Here is a 19,694-nt window from a genome sequence, read left to right as displayed (position 1 = left end):
CACTATGCGAAGGAAGGGGGGTGTACCCAAACGCATTTTCCGAATGGAGTCACAATAGTCACTAGCACTTTCAGGTCAATGGGACTAAATTGGAACCCCTAAGAAAAGGTGGGGAGGATCAAATGACTTAGACCGCCTTAGCAACAGGCCCCCAAAGAATGTGAATTCCCGTAGCCAATAAGAATTCGTGGTGCGGAGGAGGTAGCCAATGGATGATGGAAAGAGGAAGAGGGAGGACGCGCCAATTCTCCTGCCCGAGCCTCGGCCCAACAAAATGGCGGCGGCAGCGGCGTCGCTTTGTTTCCGCGGCTCCTGCAGCGGTGGCAGCGCCAGCGGCCATTGAGCTGTAGGGAGGATTCAGCCCCAGCCCCAGTGACGACCCACAGCCCAGTGCATTTGCGTTGTAAGCGGACGCCAGGGAGCGCGGAGCGGCGCCCTGCGCTCTCTGAAGCCCACAAGGCTTGGAAGCGAAAACATGACTGCTGAGCCCATGAGGTAAAAGCACAACCCGGTCTCGTGGGTCTTCGCGTTCTCGGCCTACGCGTCTTGCGACTTGGGTGTCTGGCAAAGCTTGGGCTCGGTGGCCCGAGCCTGTCCGGTGCTTAGCCGAAAAGACGCGTCGTTTTCTCCGTAGGTGAGAAGCGTTTTAGGGGTTTGGCCGTAGGTTTCCATCCCCGGGTGGGGGTGGGGGTGGCGGCGGTGGGGGGGCGCGGCCTGGCTGGTGGGGGCGCCCCGTTGAACCTCCCCTCGCCGGTGCAGCGCACTTCGATTCCTCTGTCTATTCTTTAATGCACGTGGCATGGAGACCCCCCCCCCCCAAAGTCGGAGACGGGGTTCGCTGCCCTCGTCATTCTTTCTAATCTTTGGGCCTAGGAACTGCGTGGGTAAGAAGCGGCTGGGAGCGGGGGGAGTGGGGAGAGGGGGAGGGGCGGGCGGGATGATGCGAGATCCTGGGAAGACTTGGTGGCATCGACACCGCCGGAGACGGGAAGTACCCCGGCGTTGCCGAATCGTTTTTTTTTCCTGCGGCTCCTGGGGACGAGCCCTTTTTTGGGAGCGCATGGATGGGTCTTGTCAGGTATTTGCAGCCTTTCCCCCATCCCGATCGTGAAGGGTATCCTTGGATTTACCTCTAGGCAAAGGAATGCTAAGGTGGGGTTTGGCTTCCAGGTGGCCCCAGTGCACTACTTATTTGTGAAGTCTGGCTTTCACGGGTTGGCGAGGCAGATCGGGAATGTTTCGCTACTTTCTGAGCAAATGTCCATCAAAAGTCGTTAGACCCCATTTTCGTTTATTTATGTATTCGTGGGGGAAGGGCAGGTAACCGTAGGTTGATGGGAAGTAAGATTTATTGCAAGGGAAACTGTCCCTCGTAGGATGCCTCTTACCCATGAAGCACCTTCTGTAGGTTGAAGCTGTTTTTTTTTCCTTGTGTTCCTGATATATCTCTTGGTAGTGCATAAAATATGGGTTAATTTGAAATGCATACCACTTTTACACAGGTGACTGGCTTGCTTTTCACACAGTTGGACAGTCGACTTTTCATCCCTTGTGAATTAAGTAATTTTTCTACTCTGAGATGTATTCTTGGCGCCTAGTAGCATAATAAACAAAATAACAGGGAGCATGAATCAGAATTGCATTCGTAGTTGCCAAAAATGTGTGTCTTTGAGTCACTATTAGGATGGCATAGGTTTATACGGCTCTTTAGCTATGATGTAGAATTTCCGAATGAACCTGTGATATTTACTCTGCCTATTTTTCTGCATTAACAAGCAGTAGATAGATGTTTTCCTTCCCTTGAGTAAAAAATTACACTTTAGTTCTTACATTATAGATCCCTGGTTGTGTAAAGATTGTGGTTTTGGTTTCTGATTTGATGTTTATTGACTCAAGTATAGTAAACCTTTATATATGGGGTATTGAGCACATAGAGGTACCCAGTGCACCTTGTATGCTGGTTATTATCATGTGCCCACGTTCAGCTACATAAAAGGTGTACTTGCAGTTAAATACGACCTCTAGACTTCACTGCATCTCTCAGAATCTGCATTTAAGACTAGAGGTTTTCTGAATTTGGACTTCTTCCTTTGTCCAGGGTGAACAAATTAACTGTGTATAGACTTTCTGAATAGAATTATTTATTTTATGCCAGGGTTCAGATTTCCTTGTGGGTCTTGAATTTGTGTAGATCCTGGTGGTAAGAGTAAGAATTCTAACTAAAATTGAATGCTTACTATTGACCGTTATCTTGATTAATTCTCGACCACATGGGGTAGGTACTTAGTATCTCCCATTTTAGAGATAAGTTGGAAACTGAGGCATAAGCTCTGTAAATTGGTGCAGCTGGAATTGAACCAGTCTCAACTCCAGAGCTTATGTTCCTTTTTCAAAGATTTTACTCGTTTATTTTTAGAGAGAGGGAGAGAAACATCAATGTGTGGTTGCCTCCCTCCACTGGGGACCTGGCCCGCAACCCAGGCATTTGCCCTGACTGGGAATCAAACCAGCAACCCTTTGGTTCGCAGGTCAGCACTCAATCCACTGTCCCACACCAGCCACGGCCAGAGCTGATGTTCTTAACCACAAGGAGTTAATGCCTCTTTGAGTTGCCAGATATAATGTGATTTTGACCACTTTAATTTAGCCCAAGTATTATGACGGAAGAAGTTCACATTAACTACTGTTGTGGTCATTTGTTGTAGCCTTGAGTTCGTAGGTGTTTGAAGTATTTTGCCTCTGGCGTTCAGATAAGACAGTGAGATAACAGAAACACAAACTCCAGAAGTCTCTAAGCTGTGTGAAAAGCCCTTTGTAATGAACCCCGTTCATAAATGTAGAGAACTAATTTGAAAATGCATGATGCTCCCTGTATATTTACAATGAAAGAGCTGCAAGTGGGTATTCAGAAGAACTGTCTCAGGCTGAAGTGTCATTCATTTCAAGCCATAATCATAGACGATCAGTGGCGGGTAATGCTTGAGGGAGTTGAACCCACAATACCAAATCACTCTTGATTGTCTTCTAATGTGAGACAGATAATATGAACAATTCTATGCATTATCATTAATTTTGTTACACAGTAGTTCCAGAATTTCTTCTTTGTCAGATCTTCTGCTGAGTACTTGATTAGTTCTGATTTTTACTTGTGTTCATAAAAAAATTTTCTAGGATACTGTGGTGAAAAAAATAACAGCCAAAAGACAAGAGGGAAGAAAATAAACTGATGACCTGGCTAAATTATACATTGAAAAATCAGTGGCTCAGACTTTAAAGGTTTTCTTACTATCCTTAAAGGCTTTTGTTATTTGTTTTGTTAGAAATATGATTGGCTTGTTTTTTCAAATTTTTGCCATTATGAAAGGTTAGCTTCTGAATAACAGATAAACTTTATTTTCATATAAAGATCTTGGAGATTTGATGGGACTTGTCATTGGAATCCTTATGGCAACCAGATTATTGGAAAAGCTGACAGAAGTAGAACTTGTTATTGGATTTAAATTATAAAAGGCAGAAATCTAAATTGAGAGATATTTGGGAAAATGTCTTTAGAAAGTCACTGGCTGTTATGTTTAATAGTTCTTAACATTGGTATACTAACCTAACTTTTGAAAAATGTTATCTGTGTAATACTTGTATTCCCACTATGTGAAAAGCATTAAGCCAGGTCTGTGGAAGGGGAGTAGATGCAAATTTTATAAAGGGTTTTGAAAGCATTTAAATACCAGCTGTTTGATTATGTTGTTGTAAATGAGGTGAAAAGAAAGATTTCTGACTTTAATTTTTATTAGGCCAGTTATTATTGGCAGCCCTTGGTGCAGTTGATCATGAGCTTTCAGTTATGTATTGTATTTCTCGAGATAAGAAAAATGTAGCACTTAAAGGAATTTCTATATAGATAAGGATGTGTGAAATATTTTTCTATCAGGAAGTGTATGTATTTAATATTTATGTGCCTCTTTCAACTTTTGGAGTCTGAATAAATTCATGGGTACAGGTAGTTCTTGGGTTTACATGAAATCCTTTTCCCCAGACCTTGAATATTCTCTTGGACTTTGGCAGAAGCTGTTCAGATGGTTTAAGCTACTGGAAAATGATGTATATGGATCTTCCTTTAGGAGTGTTGAATATAGCAGGGCAATAAAAGGAGTGTCTAAGTAGGATCTCTGTGTACCTGTATGCTAATGCTTATGTTATGATTGCCTTGATGGATGAGATGCAAGATTTTGAACCTCCATCTGTAACATGGGAGTAAGTTTAAGAGATATTGATAAAGTCTGCAGTTATTCTGGAGGAGGTAACATGGTTTAGCAGCAGTTCTTAAAAGAGAGTAAACTAAAGCTTTTTTGAGGTCTTTGTTAATGTTTAAGTGTTTTAAGAGCCTAAAGAAGCCCCTAGGTACATTTACACAATGGGGTACTACAGGGCAGAAGGGAAGAAAGAAGGACCTTTACCCTTTGCGACAGCGTGGATGGAACTGGAGAGCTTTATATGCTAAGTGAAGTAATCCAGGCAGTGAAAGACAAATACCATATCATCTCACCTATAAGTGGAACCTAATCAACAGAATAAACAAGCGAGCAAATAGAACCAGAGACATTGAAATAAAGAACAAGCTGACAGTAACCAGAGGGGAGACGAAGGAGATAACGGGAGAAAGAAGGGGAAGGTCGTCAAAGAACATGTATAAAGGACCCATGGACACAGCCACAGGAGAGGGTAGGATTGAGGGTGGGAGGTGGGGGGAAAATGGAGACAACTGTACTTGAACAACAGTTTAAAAAAAAAAAAAAAGAACATCGAAGTCCTAGCACTAAAAGTTCCAGAACTGCTGGTATGAAGGAATGAACACTGAAATGTGAGCCACATCAGGGTTTTCTAGTTATAACTCTGTTGCTTAACTGATTGTATGGCCTTGGACAAATCACGTATCCTGTGTACTACTCTGCTTTGTCATTTGTGGAATGAATTTGTGCTGGATGTTATACAAAGTTATTTAAAAATAATCCTGCTTATGTGAGTGTCAATCATTTAAAATTTTATTTGCCTTTTGGGGGATAGAGAGAAGGATAGTGATGAGAAGTGTCTATTCATTGTATGCACATCTTTTTTTTGCCTAAAAACGTCTATGGTTCAGGTACAGGTGTTTTGTTGCTACTATAATCAGTCATAATATCATGTACACATAACTTGCACACTTACTGGAAAAGGAAAACTTTTTGCTGGGAATTTTGTTAATTATTGTGGCTGAGGACATGTTCTCTTTGGAAGATTACTGTATTCAGTTGTATTTATATCCTTTTATGATTTCAGATGAGACTTTTGAAAAGAACAATTAAAAAAAAATTATTTCTTCCTAAAGAGGAAGGGAGAGAAAAGAGAGGGAGAGAAACGTCAGTATGATAGAGAAACATTGATCAGTTGCCTCATACCCGCTGCTGAGGTTCCTGCCTACAACCCAGGCATGTGCTGTGACCTTTCAGTTGGAACTCAATCCACTGAGCCACATCAGCCAGGGCAAAAGACCTATATTAATTGAAGCCAATTGTGCTTTTTGCCCTGGAAAAGGGTTGTGTGAATTTTGCTCTGTAGCCACTATTTTCAGATACTTGCTCTGAGACTTTGTCTCTCAGTTTTGGCTTGAAGTAGCCATTCTTATTATGTATAGTTCAGCTTTCATGTTAAATGTTCCATACAATATTTGTTTAAAAATTATTGGTATGGCAGTGGTGTTCATATCTATGTGTCCTATGCTCCATATTTTGGGGGGTTGTTTTGTTTTTCCATCCTCATCGAAGGACATATTTTCATTGCTTTCAGAGAGAGAGGAAGGGAGACAGAACCATCAATGTGAGAAACAGGAATGTGTTGCCTCCGTTCTCTGCCTGGACAGGGGATTGTACCTGCCTGAAGGGGGATCCTATGGTCTTCACACTGGGGATCACCTGCAACCCGGGTATTTGCCCTGACTGGGAATTGAACCCACAGCCCTTTAGTTACCAGTCGACTGGCCAACCAGTCAACCAACTGAGCCACACCAGCCAGGGCAGGGGGATGCTCTGTTAGTTGACTAAATACCTGAGTATCAACTAGGGGCCAGGCAGGTGGGTATGCAAAAGGCTGAAAAGGCAGAGTCTTCTGTGAGCCCCCTGCCATCCTCTACTTTAGCAACTGGCTCAGTGCAATACCCCCATCCTGGATGGAGTTTCTTCCATGACACTTCCACTACATCTCCTAGGTCCTAACCTTGTTTTTATGGCTTAACTGATTTTGAAACACAATGAAACTGCGAAACTTGTTTGTCTTAATTCTCACCAGGGCTTCCACGTGCTCAGCCGCGGTCGGATAAATTACAATCCAAAGCGCAGCCTCCTGTGGGCGCCCACCGCTGTGTCCCTGATAACACTCCCGGATAACACTCATATGCACCACTGGCCCCCATTTCCGTCTCCCCTTCCTTTTTTATGTTGAAGGCATCTAATCAATAAATTGGCTAATTTTTCGAGGGGGGGGGACTTATTTTAAGCTATAAAGATAGCTCTGGGATCCCTAAGGGCATTTCCCCACCTCAGGGGGCTTGTAAGGGAAAGAAAGGGAAAAGCCCGTGTAAAGAGAATTAAGTATTTGCATTTAAAAAGGCACTTCACTGAAATGGAAGATTCACTTAGGGTTTTTTTTTTTTTTTAAGTGTAACTGCAGCTGAGCCCCAGCCTGATGACACTAGTAGTTTACCTCCCTGGGATAGTAGTTGCATTTTAGTATTGCCACCTTGCCTGCTTTCAGGTTGAGTGGCTTTTAAATCTAGTGTTCCTTATGTTAAACATCACCAAAGGGAAAGATGACTGAAAGGTTTTTCTCTTCACAGGATTTATGCCACCTTAAGGCTTTGTTCATCTAGAGAGGGAGTTAGCAAGGAAATAAGTAGTCACAAAGCAGTGCTAAAATGGAGGTACATTGGTTGTGCTAGGGATCAGAAATGAAGGAAAGCCTAATTTGGGAACTATCTAGGAAAAGTTTTGCAGAAGTGATGGTATCTTGAAGATGAGTTAGCAGTTAAAGGTTGGCTCTGAAAAAGGACAGACCAGGCAGAGGGATTAGTATGGCTAAAGATTAGTCTTATGTTCCACATAGTGCAGGAAACAAAGCTGTTTACACAAATAAGTTTGCAGGAGTATATAAAGTGATAAATGCTGCATTAGGTAAAAAGTAAGTTGCTGTGAGAGTTTGGAGTAGGAACATATTTCTGAAGAGATCCAGGGAGGGCTTTATGGAGAGATAGCATTGGAATCTGGCCCTTGGAGAGTGGGTAGCTTTCACAAAGGAGACTGGACTGGGGGAGGATTCCATATATGAGGTATTACAGCTTCAGTAAAGAATTTTGTATATGTTTGTGTTTTCTGAAAAAGGTTGACTTAGAATTTTTAACTCAACTCCTGGACAAATATTGTGTAACCATTGGGCACTTAGTATGTTTTTTCCAGCTTTATTGAGCTACAATTGACATCTAACATTGCATAAGTTTCAAGTGTACAATGTGATGATTTGATATATGTTTAAAAATAACTACCACAATAAAGTTAGTTAACACGTAATTACCTCTTTTTTTTTTGGCTGTCGTGGTTTTAAGTTATGTATTAAGAGACTGTTAACTATAGTCACCATGGTGTACATTAGATATCCAGAACTTATTCATCTTATAGTTCAGTTTCTGGGTTAACCTTTGTGGCTTGATGATTTTGTAAAAGCCACATGTGCTCTTGTGAGTGAGCCCCATGATTTCAGTTAAGAAACACCAGAAGTATTACCTACTTTTTAAAAAGACTGTGTAGAATTTAATGCACCAATCTTGAATGACTACACTTGTTTAAAATGTGTCTTTAGTTTTCTTTATTTTGGTCATCTGAAGTGGTCCATTGACTTTTGGGTGACATTTGCTGTATAGAATCTAAAATAAAAAATAATTTCTTTTCATGTAATACTAGATTTGTTATTTTGCTTATTTGAATTATGTTAGCAACTTTTTGGTGTATTTGATAGCATTTTAAACTTAAGTCTGATATAATGCTTGTTTTGAAATGTGAATTTGTTCCAGCAAGGGAACAGTTTGTGCATAAGACAATTTTCATTTGTTTATGCAGTATTTTGTCTGCAAGGTTGGGGTCAGAAAACTATTTGTAAATGAAGTTCTGTTGGAACATACCCAAGCCCATTTGTTTACATTGCCGGTGGCTGCTTTTGTACTACCTCAGAGTGGAATGGTTGCAAAAGAGACCTAATGGCCCACAAAGCCTAAAATATTTACTATCTGGCCCTTTATAGAAAGATTTAGTAAGAAAGTGCCCGAAGCTGAACTGAGCTGCATTAAAATACTCATACATACATACACACACCTCAGACATCTGCCAGCTACCTCAGTTCACCCCTAATGTTTTGAACTACTCCTATCCACACCTGTTACAATTTTCCATCAGATTTCAGATCACCCCCCTTCCATCGCTTCACAATAAATTCATGAGCTGAAACCCTTCAGATGGCCTCTTCTATGAGCAAACTCAAAGTCTTTTTCAGGACAAAGTGCCATATTCATCGCTGGATTTGTGTATTTCCTAAGCACTTGATATGTGTAAACTGTAAAATTATGTGCTGTTTTTATTTTGTTTTATTTTATTTTGAAAGAGATTTTATTTATTTAGTTTTTAGAGGGGAGAAGGGAGGAGAAGGAGAGGAATACTGATAAGTTGCCTCTTGCACTCTGCTCCAGGGTACCTGGCTCCCAACCCAGGCATGTGCTCTGACCCTAAATCCAGCCAGTGAGTGACCTTTTGGTCTGTGGGACTTCGCCCAACCCACTGAGGCATACTAGTCAGGGCAATGCTACCATTTTTATTAGGTTTTTGTCTTTTTAAAAAATGTGTCACTGATGATGTTTTTTTGTGTTGTGCTTCTAACCCATTTTTCCTCATTCCTATGGTGTTCATTGCACAATTGTGCATAACCTGGTGAGTTTTTTGGAACTCCTGTTATGTGATTACAGAACCGACTGTAATTGTCATCCTGCAAAAAGTACTAATTCATTCACTACCTATTTCTTGGGCTGTATGAGAATTAAATGAGTTAATAGACACCAAGCACTTAGATTAGTGTTTGGGATATAATGATTACTCAGATATTGGTTATTATTGATTACTGTTACCATGTGCCAGGAACTGTTCTAAGTATTGCTTATGTGAACAAGACAAATAAGGCCCTGTTCCCATGAAGCTTACATTATGCCTTTTTAAAAAAAATATTTTATTTATTTATTTTTAGAGAGGGAAGGGAGGGAGATAGAGAGAGAGAGAGAGAAACATCAGTGTGCAGTTGCTGGGGGCTGTGGCCTGCAACCCAGGCATGTACCCTGACTGGGAATCGAACCTGCGACATTTTGGTCCGCAGCCTGTGCTCAATCCACTGAGCTACGCCAGCCAGGGCTGAAAACTTGCTTCTTGCATGCTAACAGCTGGGGACCTGGCTTGCTTAATTTTTTTAGAGTTGGGAAGAACTTTCCCACATCTCATTTTTCTTGCCTTTCCCTATTCTACTTTCTCAGCTACCCCCAAACTTCAGAACCAAAACATTCTATTTACAAGTCTTGTGTATGCTGAGTTATCTACTAAAAATAAAGGAACTAAGAGTGAATGTTTCATATGAAAGTGATTGGACCTGTTACTTGTTAAGTATATGAAATAATACTTTTCATTCAAAGGCTGAATATAGTACATCCAACACAGTTTATTGAATATACCACTTTAGAGACAGAAGGAAAAATATTTAGAGGTACTGAATGACCCCGGATTTAAAAAAAAAAGTGTAATAAATCACCACTCTTTTAAGGACTTCCTGAGCAGGCATTATCTTCATTTTAATAAACATTTATTTTTCTCTGTACAAGGCAATTTGCTATTTCCCACATGGAAAAAACCCAGATGAACCCAAACCAGTTTCCTCTTTTGAGGAGCTTACACTCCAGTAGAGAGTACTTTGAGTTTCCAACAAGGAACTAGAAGCAGAATGTGTTGCTTATTATATAAGAGAAGTAAAAGAAAACTTAGTGGAAGAAGAGGGGAGGGGAAGAGAACATTCTTTGAGTTGAGTTGTCACGAGGTGATATTGGAAGGTCGTGTGTAAATTATCTTGCAGAGCGTTGAATGCTGTGCTTACAAGTTTGTACCTTCTCCTTATTTATAAACATGGGAAGCTTTTGAATATTTTAAGTGTGGCAATGGCCGATTGAAGAACAGATTTAGAACCTGTTTTAAAAGGCCAAGCAATATTCAATATAAAAAACAGAATTTCAACCAGGACATTTTCAGTATTAGATTGTAAAACCTTGTAAAATGTGATTTAGGGATAGATGAGTAGTGAGTAATAATTTCTAATAGCCAATAAAATTTACTGTGTACTGTCTATTAAAATGGATGTTTTGGGGATGCTTTTATGTATTTACAAATGTCTATGCATTATGGGGAATCCAGCTTCTCCTGGGGAATCCAGCTTCTCATAAGAGGCAGTGTAGCTGAATGATAACAAAGACCTGGGTTAATTCGTAACTCAGTTCCCTACTTACTTTGGACATTTATTCAGTGTCTTTGATTACCTCCACTGAAAATGGGTATTAAAAGTATAGAAGTAATTGGATCAGTCTATATTAAATAAGATAATGTCATGTACATTTTAAGTATTCAATATTATTAGTGATTAGGGCAAATGTCCTTAAGATGGGACGTTGCAATTTCATAAGGTTCTATCTTAATAGGAAGGCCATAGTGGTAACAGGGTCTTAGATTTTGTAGGATTTGCAAGAAAACCTCAATGATTTGGCTTTAACTTTATTTATTTAATTGTGATAAAATTTACACAAGTAAAATGTATCATTTTAGCTATTTCTAAGTGTTCCATTCAGTGGCATTAAGTAATTCTCATTGTCGTACAATGATTACCTCTGTCTCTCTCCAAAACTTTTTATCATCCCAAACTGAGATGAGCTGTACCCATAATCTCCATTCCTGTCTCCCCCAAACCCTTATTAACCACCATGCTACTTTCTGTCTTTGTGAATTTGACTATTATAGATACCTCTATATAAGTGAAATTGTACAATATGTGTACTGTTGTGTTTGGCTTATTTCACTTAGCATAATACTTTCAAGGTTCATGCATTTTGTAGCATGTATCAGAATTTCATCCCTTTTTAGGTTGAAGAATATTCTTTCATTGTATGTATACACCATGTTTACTTTATCCATTCATCTATTGATGGACATTGGGCTTTTTAATCTGTTGGTTATATTGAATCATGGTGCTCTAAACATTGGTATATAAATGTCTGTTCAGGTCCCTGCTTCAGTTCTTTTAGCTGTATAGTAGTTCCCCCTTATATGTGGTTTTGCTTTCTGTGGTTTTAGTTACCCGTGATCAACCATGATCCAGAAATAGTAAATGAAAATTCTAGAAATAAACAGTTCATAAGCTTTAAATTGCATACTATTATGTTCTAAATAGTGTGATGAAATCTCTCTCTGTCCTGACCCTACGTGAATTATCCCTTTGTCTAGCCTGTTATTCACTTAACTTAGTAGCCACCTGGGTTATCAGATTGACCACCAGTGCTTGTGTTCAAGTAAACTTATTTTAATTAATAATGGCACATTCATAAAACTTGTATTACAGTATATTGTTATACATCAGTCAGTTGCTGTTTGCATGCCCCCAATTGGGGACCTTACAGTATATTGTTATTATTATTCTGTATTATTTTGGTGTTAATCTTTTACTGTGCATAATTTATAAATTAAACTTCATAATGCTATATTTAGGATAAAACACAGTATATACAAGTTTCATTAGTAGCGTAGGTTTCAAGCATCCACTGGTGGTCTTGGACCATATCCCCCTTAGATAAGGGAAGATTACTGTATACCTAGAAGTCAAAATTGATCTTTATATCTTTATTCTTTTGAGAAACCACCAAACTGTTTTTTAAAAATCTTCACCTAAAGACATTTTTTCCCTATTGCTTTTAAAGAGAGAGAAACATCAGTGGGATAGGGAAGCAGATTCGGTTGCCTCCTGTGCACACTTGGACTGGGGATTGTATGAACCTGGACCAGGAATCATATGTGCCCAAACTGGGGAATGAACCCGCAACCCAGGTATATGCCCGAGAATTCAACCAGCAACCCTTCAGTTACAGGATGACACTCCAACCACTTATCCACACTGGTTGGGGCACCACCAAACTGTTTTTCACAGCAGCTGCACTTTTTTTTTATATTGTCACCTGAGGATATAGTTTATTGATTTTAGAGAGGGGAGGAGAGAGAGAGAGGGATGGAGAGAGAAGGAGAGAGGGAGATAGGGGGATAGAGAGAGACAGAGACAGAGAGAGAGAGAGAGAGTTGGGTTGCCTCCCATATGTGCCTCGACCAGGGATTGAACCTACAACCCAGCTGTGTGACAGGGAATCAAACCCGCAACCTTTTGGTGCACAGAGTGATGCTTCAAGCAACTGAGCCGCCCAGAAAGAGCAATAGCTGCACTTTTTGTAAACATTCCCACTTGCATTGTATTGTATGAGAGTTCTAATTTCTCCACAGTCTTGCCAATTTCACTTTTTATAGTCTGTTTTTTCATAGTGGTCATCCAGATGGGTATAAGGTGTTATTTCATTGTGGTTTTAACTTGCACTTCCCTAGTGACTAGTGATGTGGAGCATGTTTTCATGTACTTGTTGGCCATTTGTCTGTTTTTGGGTTGCAAATGTCTATTGAAGTTCTTTGTGCAGTTTAACTTTTTTTTTTGTTTATTTGTGGGAGTCATTTATAAATTCTGGCTCTTAATCCCTTATCAGATATATGATTTGTGAATATTTTCCTTAGCCTGTTGATTTTATAGGAATTACATTGAATATGTAGGTTACTTGGGGGAGTATTGCTCTCTCTTTTTTAAAATTTTATTTATTTATTTTTTAGTTTTATAGAGAGTGGAAGGCAAGGAGAGAGGGAGAGAAACGTCAATGTGTGGCTGTGTCTCACATATCCCCTACTGGGGATCTGGCCCACACCTCCCTGACTGGGAATTGAACTAGCAACCTTTTGGTTTGCAGACCCGCGCTCAATTCACTGAGCTATACTAGCCAGGGCGAGCATTGCTCTCTTAACTATTAAATCTTTCAGTCCATGAACATGGGATATCATTCCATTTATTTCACTTTTGTTTAATTTCTTTAAGCAATGTTCTGTAGTTTTCATTGTACAAATTTTGAACCTCTTTAATTATTCCCCCAATTTCACTCTTTTAGATGCTATTTTAAATGGAAGTGTTTTCTCAATTTCCTTTTTTGGATTGTTCATTGTTAATGTATAGGAATATGATGGATTTTTGTGTGATGATCTTATATCCTGCAATGGTGCTAAAATTCACTTAGGATCTCTATTTTTTTGTGTGGATTCTTTAGCATTTTCTATATGTAAAATCATGTCATCTATGATATACTTCCCTATTTGGATGACTTTATTCTTCTTTTCTAATAGCTGTTGAATAGAAGTGGCAAAAATGGGCATACTTGTCTTGTTCACTGTTAAGTATGATAATAGCTGAGGGTTTTTCATAAATGCCCTTTATCAAACTGAGGAAGTTTTTTTCTCTTACTAGTTCTCTGAGTGCTTTTATTGTGAAAGGGTGTTGAATTTTGTCAAATACTTTTCTGTGCCAATTTAGATGATTATATAATTTTCCCCCTTTGTTCTATTTATGTGTTATATTAAATTGATTTATTTTTATGTCACTGGTTGCATTCCTAGGGTAAATCCCCCTTTGTCATGACTTACCATTTTTTAAATGTGTCCTTGAATTCTGTTTGCTGGTATTTTGTTTAGGGTTTTTGCATCAATATTTCATAAGGAATATTGGTCTTTAGTTTTCTTTTTTGTGATGTGTCTTTGACTGTGGTATCAGTGTAATGCTAGCCTCCTAAAGTGAGTTAGTAAATGTTCCATTTTCTTCAGTTCTTTTTGAAGAATTTGAGAGAATAGAGACCAGGAATCTTACACTCCCAGACTGGAGAATGAACCTGCAACTCAGGCATGTGGCCTAACGGGGAAATTAAACCAGGGACCTTTGGCTTTGAGCCATGGGGATCAGGGTGGAGATAAGCCTTTTACTAAAAAGTTTTATGACTAGGGTGTGACTACTCACCACCACAGGAAGAGCCTCAGGCAGGTCCATCAGCGATAATCCAGAAGGAGACATTGTTATCACAGGCGATATGGGACATAGCCTCGAGCTATGTTATTCTCTTTGAAGACATTCCAGTGGGTCAGATTGTGGTTATGCTGCTGATCCTGATCTCATGTAAGCCTAGGGTAATTTGTGATTGTAGCTCAGTTTTTTTTTTAAGTTTAAAAAGTAAAAAGAAAGAAGCTTACGGAAAAGGTTATAAACAAAAAAATAGCTTTGTACAACTGTACAGTGTGTTTGTGTTTTAAGCTAAGAGTCATTACAAGAGTCAAAGAGTTAAAATTTAAAAAGTTTGTAAAGTAAAAAAATACAGTAAGCTAAGGTTAACTTGTTGAAAAAAAGAAGTTTTAAAATAAATTTAGTGTGGCCTAAGTGTCCAGTGTTTATAAAATCTATAGTCGTGTCCAGTACGCCCTAGGCCTTCACACTCACTCACCACTCGCTCACTGACTCCGCCAGAGCTACTTCCAGTCCTGCAAGCCCATTCTTGGCAAGTGCCCTACACAGGTATACATACCATTTTTTATCATTTATGCTATATTTTTACTGTACCATTTCTATGTTTAGAAGTGTTCAGATACACAAATACTTACCATTACCTATATAGTATTCAGCACAGAAACATGCTATACAGGTTTGTAGTCTAGGAGTGATAGGCTATCCAATATGGCCTAAATATATAGCAGATTCTACCATCTAGGTATGCCCCAATGAGAAAATTGCCTAAGAATGCATTTCCCAGAACATATCCCCATTGTTAAGTAAGTAAGGCATGTCTGTATTTAATGTAGTAACCCTGGAAAAATGTCTTCCTCCTCCCCAGGGTTTGTTGTTGCTGCTTGATTTGGGTTATAGTTTTTGCTTAATGAACTAACTTCCTACCCTATTTTCATAAAAACTGTATTCTTTGTCATGTACAGAAACTGAAGTGTTTGTTCTGGTAGCCTATTGGTCATTTAGTAGTGTGACAGAACTTTCCTTAAATGTCTAGAAGCAAACATAAAACAACTCTTGATTCTTGCAGATTGAATCAGTTATGGGATACATACCAGTGCTTAGCCAGTTCATTTACAACTTTTCCCTAGCCCTTACTCCTTTGCATGGAGGCTAAAGGTCAGCAAGGGGTGAAAGCTTATGGCTTTCCCATGTCTCTCTCTTTTATTTATTTATTTATTTTATTTTTTTAAAAGATTTTATTTATTTATTTATTTATTTTTAGACAGGGAAGGGAGGGAGATAGAGAGAGAGACAGAGAATCTTCAATGTGTGGTTGCTGGGGATTATGGCCTGCAACCCAGGCATGTACCCTGGCTGGGAATCGAACCTGGGACACTGTGGTTCCCAGCCCGAGCTCAATCCACTGAGCTATGCCAGCCAGGGCTCCATGTCTCTCTCTTTTAAAAAAAAGATTTTATTTACTTTTAGAGAGAGGGGAAGGGAGGGAGAGAGGGAGAGAAACATCAATGTGTGGTTGATTTCGCATGCCCCCCACTGGGGACCCAGCCCACAACCTGGACATGTGCCTGGACTGGGAATTGAACCCTTGACCCTTTGGTTCACAAACCAGCACTCAATTCACTGAGCCACAACAGCCAGGGCTCTCATGTCTCTTTTGACCATGTGTCCAGCTTTGGGCATATGGTGGGGTGGGGTGGGGGCAAGGGGTGGCTTCCAAATTCCCTGGCTTATGCAGAGGCATTTTAGAGCCTTTATTTCCTCGTATGTTTCTTTCTCCAGCTTCTTCCAATGCTTTTATGTCTGTCTAGTGCCTGATCCATTTGTTATTCTTCATCCCAGGTGGCTGTGGATAGTATATTTGCCTTAATCTACTTTGGATAAACCCCACTCATCTGAAAGTTCTGAGGTGGGTAAAAGAAAGGCAAACCCCTGACACAATTCAACAGATAATGACTGAACAGGTCAAAACACACAACCACAATTCTTTAAGACTAAGGTCCACATTCCTTCCTTTGGCATCTTCAAGTTGCATCAGGAATGTGGGCCACTGTCTTTGTGGCTGCCACCTACCCTGGGGAGTGGGGCATGGTAGGTATATAAGTTAAAACACAGTTGCTCTGACCTGGTGGCTCAGAGGCTTGGCGCAACATGCTGTGCACAAAAGGTTGAGGGTTTGATCCCTGGTTGGGGCTTGTACAGGAGGCAACTTATGAATGTTTGTCTATCACATTGATGTTTATACCTCTCCCTCACCTTCCTCTGTCTTTTCCTGCTTTCTTCTCTCTTCCTCCTCCCTGCTTCTCTCCCCCTCTCTCTAAAATCAAGAAATAATTGTTGGGTGAGGAGTAGAAAAAAATCACAGTGCTCTCATAATGAAGTTCAGCAGCTTGTCCTCTTAAATATTCCCCTGATCCTTGCAAGTTTTGATTAGATTCGATAGTTTCAAAAAGTTGATTCTGACCATTTTTATCAGCATAATTGTTGCCTTGATGGAGGGACACAATTTCAGAGTACCTGTTCTGCTATTCTACATGGTGTCATTCCTGGTGTGTTTGTTTTAACCCCTCTGCCAATGCCACATTTTCATAATAACTATAGTTTATTTTGTAGTCTTGATACCTGCTAGGGTGTGAATGCCCATATTGTTCTTAGTACTGTCTTGGCTGTTCTTGAACCAGTACTGTTGCATATTACGTATCCCTTTTTATGTTTCTCAATTCTTCAATCAGTGTTTTATTCTATTTTGATAAGCCCTTTAAGGCCTAATGTGAGCTAAGCATTGTTTTAGATCAGAGTTTCTTAACTTTGCATTATGTAGACATTTTGGTCCAAATAACTCTTTGTTGTAGGAGGCTGTCTGTGTGTGCATTATATCCCTGGCTTCTACCCAGTAGATAGGAGCCAGTAACACCCTTCCCCTGTTTGTGACAACCAAAAATATTTAAATACATTGTCAATAATCCCTGTAGGTGTTGGAGGAGTGGGGGTGGCACAGTTCTCGTATGTGAGAACCACTAATCTAGATGATAAGGGATTCACATACATTTAATACTGAGCTAAATGGAGGAGTAAATGGCTGAAATACACTGTGATGGGGCTAAGTACAGTTGTAGAGATATGAACCAAGAAATGTGGAAGAACAGCAAAAAATTGTCCTATTCCCCAAAAGACAGATGTGGTGGATTTTTAAAAAGATTCTCTGTATTTATTTTTGGAGAGAGGGAAAGGGAGGGAGAAGTAGCAGGAGAGAAGCATCAGTGTGTGGTTGCCTCCTTTGCACCTCCCACCAGGAACCTGGCCTGCAACCCAGGCACATGCCCTGACTGGGAATCAAACCAGCGACCCTTTGGTTCACAGACCCATGTTCAGCCCACTGAGCTACACCAGCCAGGGCAGATGTGGTGGTTTTGAGTTGGGTCTTAAGGCAAGTTGATGGAGTTGATTAGGAGGGGAAGGTTCTAGCTAGTGCAAAGGACAAGTCTAGAGATTTGGTTAAAATAAAAGGACCCTTGTGTGTCTTGAGAACACCAAGACCTTAAGTGTGATTGGAGAGGATATGTGAGGTGTAGAGTTGACAAAAGGGAAGGTAGTTAGAGTCAGATTTGAAAGGGCTTTTTAATGCTATGCCAAGATGTTTCAGTTTTTACCTTTTCATTATAGAAAACCAACAAATACTTTAAAAGTCTTTAGAGTGATATGATTGGCTTTTTTCTAAAGGACAATAATGAACTCTGGCTAGTATGGCTCAGTAGACTGAGCACCGGCCTGGGAACCAAAGAGTCGCTAGTTGGATTTTCCCAGTCAGTGCGCATGCCTGGGTTGTGGGCCAGGTCCTCAGTAGGGGCATGTGAGAGGCAACCACACATCGATGTTTCTGTCCTTCTCTTTCTCCCTTCCCTTCTGCCTATAAACAAACAAACGAACAAACAAACAAATAAACAGTGAAATGATAAAAACATGTTTAGTATTGAGTTCAAGAAGATAACTATAGCCTATAAACTAGGAAAGTAAGGAAGGAGGATGGAGATTTATATAAAACTAAAATCAGATGTCAGAGATTGCTCTTAAATCACATTACTCTGTAGACTTTTTGCATCTTATATTTGTCAAAATTCTTTTTAAAAAGTTTTTATTTATTTAGAGAGGGGAAAGGAGGGAGAAAGAGGGAGAGAAATGTCAGTGTGTGAGAGATACATCTATCCGTTGCCTCTCACACACCCGCAACTTGGGGCCCGCCCACAACCTAGGCATGTGCCCCAACCTGGAATGAACTGGCGACCTTTCAGTTTGCAGGCCGGCACTTAATCCATTGAGCCACACCAGCCTGGGCAAAAACTCTTATGTATTATTAACACTGAGAATGATTCTTGGTATTTAAAGCAGGAGTGAAGTTGACCACTGTACAAAGTATTTATGTTTGTTTTTAAAAAATATATATATAATTTTTTTAAAGAGAGGGAGAGAAATATCAGTGTGACAAAGAAACATCTTTCCGTTGCCTCTCATATGCCCCCAATCTGGGACCTGGCCCACAACCCAGGCATGTACCCTGACTGGGAATTGAACCAGTGAACTTTCTGTTCGCAGGCTGGCACTCAGTCCACTGAGCCACACCAGCCAGGGCTCAGTGATATATTTTAAACTGTTTCTTACTTTCTTGATTAGACATATAGTCAGATGAACTGAAACTGGACTCCATGGTTCTGTGTCCTGAGGAAAGGAAGATACTTGAAGAAGAGTTAAAAATGCTACAGATTTTTTTTGTAATTTTTAATTTTGATATTATTTCAAACTTAAAGAATAGTTACATGTCTAGTAAAAGAACTACTCAGCCTTTAGAGTCATCACTGTTAATGTTTTGTCCCCAATACTTCATCATTGCCTTTTCTCTTATTATATTTATTTTTGTTCCTGAACCATTTAAGTTGTAGACACCATGCCATGTGCCCTTTCCCCTAAAAGCTTCAATATTTCTAAAGGATAAGAGTATTCTTTTCCACAATTATAGGACAATTATCAAAGAAAAATATTATTTTTTATTTTTAAATTTTTTGTTGTTCAAAACAAAAATTTTGTGTTTGAAACAAAATTTCAAATTTTGTGTGAAACTGTATACAGTTGTCTATATACAGTTGTCTCCATTTTCCTACTACCACTCCCCCCACCCCAGCCATCCCCACCTCCCACCCTCAGTCCTACCTCCCTTTGATTTTGTCCATATGCCCTTTATAGATGTTCCTGATAACCTCAAAGAAAAAAATTTAATATATACAGTACTCTTACCTAATTCAAAATCCATATTCAGATTTTCCAATGATCTAATAATGTCCTTTGATTTGGAAGTTCTTCTGCCTCTCATTGTCTTTCCTGATCTTGACATCTCTGAAGAGTGTAGGCCAATGATTTTTAATGTCCTTTAATTTTGGTTTGTATGGTGATTCCTATGATTAGATTAAGAT

At 39.7% G+C, this 19,694-nt stretch overlaps 1 protein-coding gene across 8 annotated transcripts in view; it reads left to right on the top strand.

Moving 5' to 3' along the window:
- Window positions 1-207: 207 nt before the first annotated feature.
- The window catches only part of ATRX (ATRX chromatin remodeler), a 183,293-nt gene continuing 163,806 nt past the window's right edge, over window positions 208-19,694 (top strand). For 3 of the 8 annotated variants that reach the window (XM_036017012.1, XM_036017014.1, XM_028523353.2), the window contains exon 1: window positions 248-495. In XM_036017012.1, the coding sequence (XP_035872905.1) occupies window positions 476-495 (20 nt within the window). In that variant the 5' untranslated portion in view covers window positions 248-475. Of the gene's footprint in view, window positions 496-982; window positions 1,079-19,694 lie in introns of those variants that run through there. The other 5 variants (XM_036017018.1, XM_036017016.1, XM_036017017.1 and 2 more) reach the window with 5 other exon arrangements.

This window comes from Phyllostomus discolor, chromosome X, assembly GCF_004126475.2.
Source record: "Phyllostomus discolor isolate MPI-MPIP mPhyDis1 chromosome X, mPhyDis1.pri.v3, whole genome shotgun sequence".
NCBI lineage: Eukaryota > Metazoa > Chordata > Mammalia > Chiroptera > Phyllostomidae > Phyllostomus > Phyllostomus discolor.
The sequence above is the reverse complement of the archived record's forward strand: the minus strand, read 5'-3'. Positions and strand labels throughout refer to the sequence as shown.